Source organism: Palaemon carinicauda, chromosome 1 (assembly GCF_036898095.1).
Source record: "Palaemon carinicauda isolate YSFRI2023 chromosome 1, ASM3689809v2, whole genome shotgun sequence".
NCBI lineage: Eukaryota > Metazoa > Arthropoda > Malacostraca > Decapoda > Palaemonidae > Palaemon > Palaemon carinicauda.
In genome coordinates, this window is record NC_090725.1 from 286,831,956 (window position 1) to 286,841,955 (window position 10,000).

The 10,000-nt window shown below is 38.5% G+C and overlaps 1 protein-coding gene across 1 annotated transcript in view; it reads left to right on the top strand.

The window, feature by feature from the left end:
* LOC137645033 (synaptotagmin-2-like) overlaps positions 1-10,000 on the top strand; it is a 29,765-nt gene that overhangs the window by 11,567 nt on the left and 8,198 nt on the right. Inside the window, exons 5-6 of the mRNA XM_068377897.1 lie at positions 2,745-2,967; positions 3,996-4,162. Of these exons, the coding sequence (XP_068233998.1) occupies positions 2,745-2,967; positions 3,996-4,162 (390 nt within the window). The remainder of the gene's footprint in view (positions 1-2,744; positions 2,968-3,995; positions 4,163-10,000) is intronic.

A 10,000-nucleotide genomic window follows, 5' to 3' on the forward strand; every position in this document is an offset into this window, starting at 1 on the left:
CGTCTTTAAATTTGTTTCAAATGAGGTGCTTCATTCAGAAAGAGTCAACGTCTTAAAATTTGTTTCAAATGAGGTGCTTCATTCGGAAAGAGTCAACGTCTTAAAATTTGTTTCAAATGAGATGCTTCATTCAGAAAGAGTCAACGTCTTAAAATTTGTTTCAAATGAGGTGCTTCATTCAGAAAGAGTCAACGTCTTAAAATTTGTTTCAAATGAGGTGCTTCATTCAGAAAGAGTCAACGTCTTAAAATTTGTTTCAAATGAGGTGCTTCATTCAGAAAGAGTCAACGTCTTAAAATTTGTTTCCAATGAGGTGCTTCATTCGGAAAGAGTCAACGTCTTAAAATTTGTTTCCTTTCAGAAAGAGTCAACGTCTTAAAATTTGTTTCATTCAGAAAGGGTCAAGACTCTTTCTTTAGCTATGGCAAACAGCTCTTCTAGGAGGACACTCGAAAATCAAACCATTGTTCTCTAGTCTTGGATAGTGCCATAGCCTCTGTACAATGGTCTTCCTAACTTGCTTGAGGGTACACTCGGGCACACTATTCTATCTTATATCTCTTCCTCTTTTTTATTTCAAATGTTTTTGTAGTTTATGTATGAAATATTTATTTTAATGTTGCTAGCGTTCTTAAAATATTTATTTTAATGTTACTATTCATAAAATATTTTATATTAATCGTTAATTACTTTCCATATAGTTTCCTTATTTCCTTTGGGCTATTTTCCCTGTTGGAGCCCTTGGGCTTATAGCATTCTGCTTTCCCAATTAGCGTTGTAGCTTAGCAAGTAATAATAATAATAATAATAATAATAATAATAATAATAATAATAATAATAATAATAATGATAAAAGTCAACATTGAATCAAGGACAACGAAGCTTTTTTATTTCATTGAAATCAAATAATCAAAAGCAATTAACATTTGCTTTTCTCTATATTCATCATCATCATCAAGTACGGGGTGTTCGATGTCGAACGGCCGTGGCCCTCTGCACAAAACTTCTCCATTCATTCCGGTCTTGAGCCTTCCTTTCCAACTCCACCATCGTTAGCCCGCACATCTCCTTGATATTGTCACTCAATCTAGTTTTAGGCCTTCCTCTCGTTCTTGTCTCCCTCAAATCTAGTTTTAGGCCTTCCTCGCGTTCTCGTCTCCCTCAAGTCTAGTTTCAGGCCTTCCTCGCGTTCTGGTCTCCCTCAAGTCTAGTTTCAGGCCTTCCTCGCGTTCTCGTCTCCCTCAAGTCTAGTTTCAGGCCTTCCTCGCGTTCTCGTCTCCCTCAAGTCTAGTTTTAGGCCTTCCTCGCGTTCTCGTCTCCCTCAAGTCTAGTTTCAGGCCTTCCTCGCGTTCTCGTCTCCCTCAAGTCTAGTTTCAGGCCTTCCTCGCGTTCTCGTCTCCCTCAAGTCTAGTTTCAGGCCTTCCTCGCGTTCTCGTCTCCCTCAAGTCTAGTTTCAGGCCTTCCTCGCGTTCTCGTCTCCCTCAAGTCTAGTTTCAGGCCTTCCTCGCGTTCTCGTCTCCCTCAAGTCTAGTTTCAGGCCTTCCTCTCGTTCTCGTCTCCCTCAAGTCTAGTTTTAGGCCTTCCTCTCGTTCTCGTCTCCCTCAAGTCTAGTTTTAGGCCTTCCTCTCGTTCTTGTCTCACTCAGTCTAGTTTCAGGCCTTCCTCTCGTTCTTGTCTCACTCAAGTCTAGTTTCAGGCCTTCCTCGCGTTCTTGTCTCCCTCAAGTCTAGTTTTAGGCCTTCCTCTCGTTCTTGTACCATAGACTGATCCAATTAGTAGCGTTCTTTCCAGAGTATTGTGTTTCCGAACCTGGTGTCCAATAAAAGTTAGTTTTCTTTCGTCCAAAATGTCAAGGAATCTTTTTTCGATATTGATCTTTTGTAGAACTTCCAGGTTAGTCTTTTTCTCAATCCAGCTTATCCTAAGGACTCTTCTGTAACACCATATTCATCACACTCATGATTCAATAAAAGTTTTCTTTTCTATCAGAAACTACTAAAGAGAAAAGGGAAACTTTGTTTTGGGGAGGATTTTTATTGAATGAAGTTTCAAAAGTGACAAACATTTAATGAAACGAATCACGTTGTGCATTTAGGTACGGTAGCGATATGATGCTATCTTCTAGGGAGAAAAAGTTTGTCATAATTTACTGTTAATGAAATAGCCAAATAAAGATTATTATTATTATTATTATTATTGTTGTTGTTATTGTCTTTATCATCATTATTATTATTATTATTATTATTATTATTATTGTTGTTGGTATTGTCATTATTATTATTATTATTATTATTATTATTATTATTATTATTATTATTATTATTATTATTATTGTTGTTGATATTTATCCATATTAACTCATTAGGGGTAATTTGAATGAATTACTACCAATTGTGTCACGTGGTGGGCCGGGAAGTCGGGTAAAACTCGCTGGTAAGAGACTGATATCTCGCCAGGTAAATCCTAGAACAACTGATTAGTCGTTAGGTTCCGATTTCTTTTATGGCCGTTGTGGCATGGTGGGTTTCGACCTGGCCTTTCATTAGAAAGGGCCAGCGTTCGATCCCAAGTATGAGGTAGAAATTTATATATATATATATATATATATATATATATATATATATATATATATATATATATATATATATATGTATATATATAATATTATATCATATATATAAATAAAAAACCAGACTCTTGCTCTTTATCATAAAAGGGAGATTCTATAAGTATTTCTATTCCAGGGGTCTCCTTACATAGAGTTCAACCTCCTCTGGGCCACCAGCAACTCCTCCCTCTCTGTGTATGTGGTGAGGATCACCAGTCTTCCCCCGAGTTACCACAATGCTACGTGCTCCTACAAGGTCACCCTCCACAAGCCAGACAATACATCCGTCTCGAAGTCTTCGAATAAGGTCAAGAAGGTTAACCTCAATCCTGATTGCTTGCAAGTGTTCTCCTTCCAAGGTAAGTTATGCTTTTGGTGTGTTGTATTTGGAGTTTTTTATTTCTTTTCTTTTTGTAGAAGTTGGGTAGGTGCAAGGAATATGATTTGTCAATCCAGCTGGTTTTTCAGTATTTTTGTTTCCTTATTTTTCTGTTATTAGTACCTTGCATTAGCTGGTTGTTGTTGTTGTTGCTGTTGTGTATTACAGACAACTCTTCTTGTTGGCACTGGCCTTTCACTTGGTTGGCCCGTAGGTAACCTGTAAATTGTAAGGTAGGTTGATCATTTTTAGGGAAATTTGAAAAGTTTTAGTAGTAGAGATAGTTGTGAACAGGATGATGATGGTGGTAGTGAGAGAGGGCCATCATGTCACGGATAGTGGTAGATAGAAAAATAGGGTGTAAGGCCTTTGAATAGTAGGGAAAGATTGCAGGTGGGGTTGTCCAACCCTTTACTCCCTAGGGTCCTTGCGGAAAGTTTTTCGTAGTAGAATAAGTTCAGAAAATACAGAAGCTCGTGTGAATAGGGCCTTACGGTGAGGGGATGAGATGGTTAATTGAATATTCTGAGGTAGCTAGTTGATCATACCTGCTCATAATTTGACTATTGCTGAGGCCCACAGTGATTGGTTATATTTTTGCAACTATTATTTAATATTTTTGAATGATATAACTTTGAAATAAAGACAATGAGGATTAAATCCTTTTACCCCCAAAGGACGTATTGGTACGTTTCACAAAAGCCATCCCTTTACCCCATGGACGTACCGGTACGTCCTTGCAAAAAAAAAATGCTATAAAAAGATTTTTTTTGTCAAAATTTTGATAATTTTTTGAGAAAATTCAGGCATTTTCCAAGAGAATGAGACCAACCTAACCTCTCTATGACAAAAATTAAGGCTGTTAGAGCAATTTAAAAAATATATACTGCAAAATGTGCTGGGAAAAAAATAACCCCCTGGGGGTTAAGGGTTGGAAATTTCCAAATACCCCGGGGGTAAAAGGGTTATTTAAATTGTGCCCTAAATTTCTTATTTTCTACCACCTAGTGCCACTAAAGGAAGTTCGCAAGAGTAAGTTAGAAGTGGAAGTATATGCCAAGAAGAGCAAGCAATTCCTCTCGAAGGTGATCGGGCACTTGCAGTACGACGTACCTCCAGACCTAATTGCTGACTATCCTGTGACGAGGAGTCAGCCTCTTACTATCTACAGGAAGGTGATACAAATATATTTTCATTTTTATTTTTCATACAAAACTGACTTTGGATTTGCCCTTAGCTTTCAGGGTGTGGATATCTTAACTTGGAGAGAGGGTTTGTGTATCGCGATTATCAGCAAAGCTGCACTATAGTCCATTTCTTTTATCGAGGCAGATTTGCACCGACTCGCAGCGGTGCCCTTTTAGCTCGGAAAATTTTCCGGATTGCTGATTGGTTAGAATTATCTCGTCCAACCAATCAGCAATCAGGAAATTTTTTCGAGCTAAAAGGGCACCGCTGCGAGTCGGTGCAAATCTGCATCGCTAAAAGAAATTGGCTATAGTAAGTGCCACTCATAATAGGTTGGTTTGCTCTGAACAATCAGACAAAAGTCTCCCACCATCACTAATCTGCAGTCGGCCAGCATGGTGATGAAAGCTGACTAACCCCAGACATGAATAAGGGCGGGTCTGAGGTCTTTGTCTTGCCGTGTAGGTGGTAGGTTGTCCAGGGCACCAGCCGCCCGTTGAAATACTACCAATAGAGAGTTATAGGGTCCTTTGACTTGCCAGACAGCGTTGGATCCTTCTCTCTGGTATATAACAAAGCCCAGATTGACTTTAGAGACTGTATTCATCCTTTTGGTGTCATTCTATCATGAATTTCATAACAATTCTGAAGTGAGGATCTATGAAGAGTAGTTATACTGTATATGGCAAATCATTCTTAATCACTAGGAGATCCTAATAGGAAGACGAATTTGCATGCCAGTAGCTGGCAATATTTTATCCAGTTAACTTACACTGTTAAAAAAAAAAAAGAAAACCGTAATTTTTATCGTAAATTCTCCGTAAAAACATACCGTACTCAGCCGTATTACAATAACATACAGGCGACCGAAATTTTTACCCTACTTTGTTATTATCTTTAATGGGCTGGTGACCGTAATATCATTCCTTTATTTTTACCCTACTTTGTTATCATCTGTCACGGGCTGGTGACCGTAATATCACCTTTCATGGGCTGGTGACCGTGATATCACTCCTTTATTTTAACCCTACTTTGTTATCATCTGTCACGGGCTGGTGACCGTGATATCACTCCTTTATTTTTACCCTACTTTGTTATCATCTGTCACGGGCTGGTGACCGTGATATCACTCCTTTATTTTAACCCTACTTTGTTATCATCTGTCACGGGCTGGTGACCGTGATATCACTCCTTTATTTTTACCCTACTTTGTTATCATCTGTCACGGGCTGGTGACCGTGATATCACTCCTTTATTTTAACCCTACTTTGTTATCATCTGTCACGGGCTGGTGACCGTGATATCACTCCTTTATTTTAACCCTACTTTGTTATCATCTGTCACGGGCTGGTGACCGTGATATCACTCCTTTATTTTTACCCTACTTTGTTATCATCTGTCACGGGCTGGTGACCGTGATATCACTCCTTTATTTTAACCCTACTTTGTTATCATCTGTCACGGGCTGGTGACCGTGATATCACTCCTTTATTTTAACCCTACTTTGTTATCATCTGTCACGGGCTGGTGACCGTAATATCACCTTTCATGGGCTGGTGACCGTGATATCACTCCTTTATTTTTACCCTACTTTGTTATTATCGTTAACGGGTTGGTGACTGTAATAGCACTCCTTTATTTTTACCCTACTTTGTTATTATCTTTCAGGGGCTGGTGACCGTAATATCACTCCTTTATTCTTACCCTACTCTGTTATTATCTTTCACGGGCTGGTGACCGTAATATCACTCCTTTAGTGTTACCCTACTTTGTTATTATCTTTCAGGGGCTGGTGACCGTAATATCACTCCTTTAGTTTTACCCTACTTTGTTATTATCTTTCAGGGGCTGGTGACCATAATATCACTCCTTTAGTTTTACCCTACTTTGTTATTATCTTTCACGGGCTGGTGACCGTAATATCACTCCTTTAGTTTTACCCTACTTTGTTATTATCTTTCAGGGGCTGGTGACCATAATATCACTCCTTTATTCTTACCCCACTTTGCCATCATCCTTCACGGGCTGGTGACCGTAATATCACTCCTTTATTCTTACCCCACTTTGCCATCATCCTTCAGGGGCTGGTGACCGTAATATCACTCCTTTATTCTTACCCCACTTTGCCATCATCCTTCAGGGGCTGGTGACCGTAATATCACTCCTTTATTCTTACCCCACTTTGTCATCATCCTTCACGGGCTGGTGACCGTAATATCACTCCTTTATTTTTACCCTACTTTGTTATTATCTTTAACGAGTTGGTGACCGTAAAATCACTTTTTTACGTCAATATATCCGTTTTTTAATCGGTGAACACCTGGCAACATTTATTCAAGGATTTTTACCGTTTTTACGGTAAATTCTTGACAGTTTACTTCATTGAATTGCATAGGTATAGAGGAAATAAATCATTTATTGAATATTCGTTGGGAAATGACTATAAAAATGAGTGTTTGGTCTTTGCATACTTGAGTACCACGCAAAATATCAAAACTTTTGTTGAAGGAAAGATTTTTTTTTTTTTTTTTTTTTTTTTTTTTGTAAATCTCATTTGTAATCAAAATACTAATCCATAATGTAAACAAATCCTAACTTATTAATGAATTTTATTCTATTGCAACTATGTGTTCTTTTCACCTTTTATCAAATTTATTTTATTGCTAAGTTGAGTAAAAGCCTGGTTGTATGATTGTAAATATTTTGTAATTAAAGTCATTAGTGCATTATACTATAATAATTTATATTTATTGATATATATATATATATATATATATATATATATATATATATATATATATATATATATATATATATATATATGTATATATACAGTATATATATATATATATATATATATATATATATATATATATATATATAAATATATATATGTAGTTGTCATTGGGGATTTAAATGCTATAGTAGGTGCTGGAGAGGTAGAAGGTGTCATTGGGAAGTATGGCGTACCAGGTGAAAATGAGAGTGGTGAGAGACTGGTGGATATGTGTGTTGAGCAAGAGATGGCGATAAGTAATCGCTTTTTCAAAAATAAAAATAAAAATAAGTATACATGGGTAAGAGTGGCAAATGGAAGAGTAGTAGAAAGGGCATTAATGGATTATGTGTTGATAACTAAAAGAATGTTTGGAAGATTGAAAGACGTGCACGTGTTTAGGGGTATGGCTAACGGTATGTCTGATCATCTTTTGGTGGAAGGAAAATTAGTTGTAGCAAAAGAGTGGGGGAATAGAGTGGGTGGATGTAAAAGGGAGCTAGTGAGGGTTGAAGAGCTAATAAAACCGGGGATAAAAAGTAAATATCAGGAAGGGTTGAAAATGACATATGACGAAGTGAAAGTAAGAGAAACAGGCAATTTAGAGGAGGAGTGGAAGTTAGTAAAAGAAAATTTTGTTGGGATTGCAAGTGATGTGTGTGGCAAGAAGGTTGTTGGAGGCAGCATGAGGAAGGGCAGTGAATGGTGGAATGAAGGAGTGAAGGTAAAAGTGGAAGAGAAGAAGAGGGCTTTTGAAGAATGGCTGCAGAGTAATAGTGTAGAGAAGTATGAAAAATATAAAGAGAAAAATGTGGAAGTAAAGCGCAAGGTACATGAGGCAAAGAGGACAGCTGACCTGAGGTGGGGTCAGGGATTGGGTCATTCATATGAAGAGAATAAGAAGAAGTTTTGGAAAGAGGTGAAGAGAGTAAGGAAGGCTGGCGCAAGAATTGAAAAGACAGTGAAAGATGGAAATGGAAGATTGTTAAAAGGAGAGGAGGCAAGGAAAAGATGGGCGGAATATTTTGAAAGTTTACTGAATGTTCAGGATAATAGGGAGGCAGATATAATTGCTGTTGCAGGTGTTGAGGTGCCAATGATGGGAGATGAGAATAAGAGAGAGATTACAATAGATGAAGTGAGGAGAGCACTAGATGAAACGAGAGTAGGAAAAGCGTCTGGTATGGATGGTGTGAGAGCTGAGATGTTGAAGGAAGGGGGTGTGACTGTACTTGAATGGTTGGTGAGATTGTTCAATATGTGTTTTGTGTTGTCAATGGTACCAGTAGATTGGGTTTTTGCATGTATTGTACCACTATATAAGGGTAAGGGAGATGTGCATGAGTGTCGTAATTCAAGAGGTATTAGTTTGTTAAGTGTAGTTGGAAAAGTGTATGGTAGAGTATTGATTAATAGGATCAAGGATAAAACAGAGAATGCAATCTTGAAATACAGGGTGGTTTTAGAAGAGGTAGGGGTTGTGTGAATCAGATTTTTACAGTAAGGCAGATATGCGAGAAATATTTAGCAAAAGGTAAGGAGGTGTATGTTGCGTTTATGGATCTGGAGAAAGCGTATGATAGAGTTGATAGGGAAGCAATGTGGAATGTGATGAGGTTATATGGAGTTGGTGGAAGGTTGTTGCAAGCAGTGAAAAGTTCCTACAAAGGTAGTAAAGCATGTGTTAGGATAGGAAATAAAGTGAGTGATTGGTTTCTGGTGAGAGTGGGGCTGAGACAGGGATGTGTGATGTCACCGTGGTTATTTAACGTGTTTGTTGATGGAGTGGTGAGAGAGGTGAATGCTCGAGTGCTTGGACGAGGATTAAAACTGGTAGACGAGAATGACCATGAATGGGAGGTAAATCAGTTGTTGTTTGCGGATGATACTGTACTGGTTGCAGACACAGAAGAGAAGCTTGGCCAATTAGTGACAGAATTTGGAAGAGTGTGTGAGAGAAGGAAGTTGAGAGTTAATGTGGGTAAGAGTAAGGTTATGAGATGTACGAGAAGGGAAGGTTTTGCAAGGTTGAATGTCATGTTGAATGGAGAGTTACTTGAGGAGGTGGATCAGTTTAAGTACTTGGGGTCTGTTGTTGCAGCAAATGGTGGAGTGGATGCAGATGTACGTCAGAGAGTAAATGAAGGTTGCAAAGTGTTGCGGGCAGTTAAGGGAGTAGTAAAAAATAGAGGGTTGGGCATGAATGTAAAAAGAGTTCTATATGAGAAAGTGATTGTACCAACTGTGATGTATGGATCGGAGTTGTGGGGAATGAAAGTGACGGAGAGACAGAAATTGAATGTGTTTGAGATGAAGTGTCTGAGAAGTATGGCTGGTGTATCTCGAGTAGATAGGGTTAGGAACGAAGTGGTGAGAGTGAGAACGGGTGTAAGAAATGAGTTAGCAGCTAGAGTGGATATGAATGTGTTGAGGTAGTTTGGCCATGTTGAAAGAATGGAAAATGGCTGTCTGCTAATGAAGGTGATGAATGCAAGGGTTGATGGGTAGGCCAAGGTTTGGGTGGATGGATGGAGTGAAGAAAGCTCTGGGTGATAGGAGGATAGATGTGAGAGAGGCAAGAGAGCGTTTTAGAAATAGGAATGAATGGCGAGCGATTGTGACGCAGTTCCAGTAGGCCCTGCTGCTTCCTCCGATGCCTTAGATGATCGCGAAGGTAGCAGCAGTAGGGGATTCAGTGGTGGATAATGTGGGAGGGTGGGCTGTGGCACCCTAGCAGTACCAGCTGAACTCGGTTGAGTCCCTGGTTAGGCTGGAGGAACGTAGAGAGTAGAGGTCCCCTTTTTTGTTTTGTTTCATTTGTTGATGTCGGCTACCCCCAAAATTGGGGGAAGTGCCTTGGTATATGTATGTATAATATCCAGATGCATTGCAAAATTCCGGTATTACAGACAAACAATTCTATTAAACACTGAATCAAGAGTATGCAATTTAACTAGTTAAATAATGAATAAAAGCCTCATTTCTGAACAATACTGCATAATATCCTGCCTAGTCTAATTATTTTACCTTTAAAAATTCTTGAATGAAA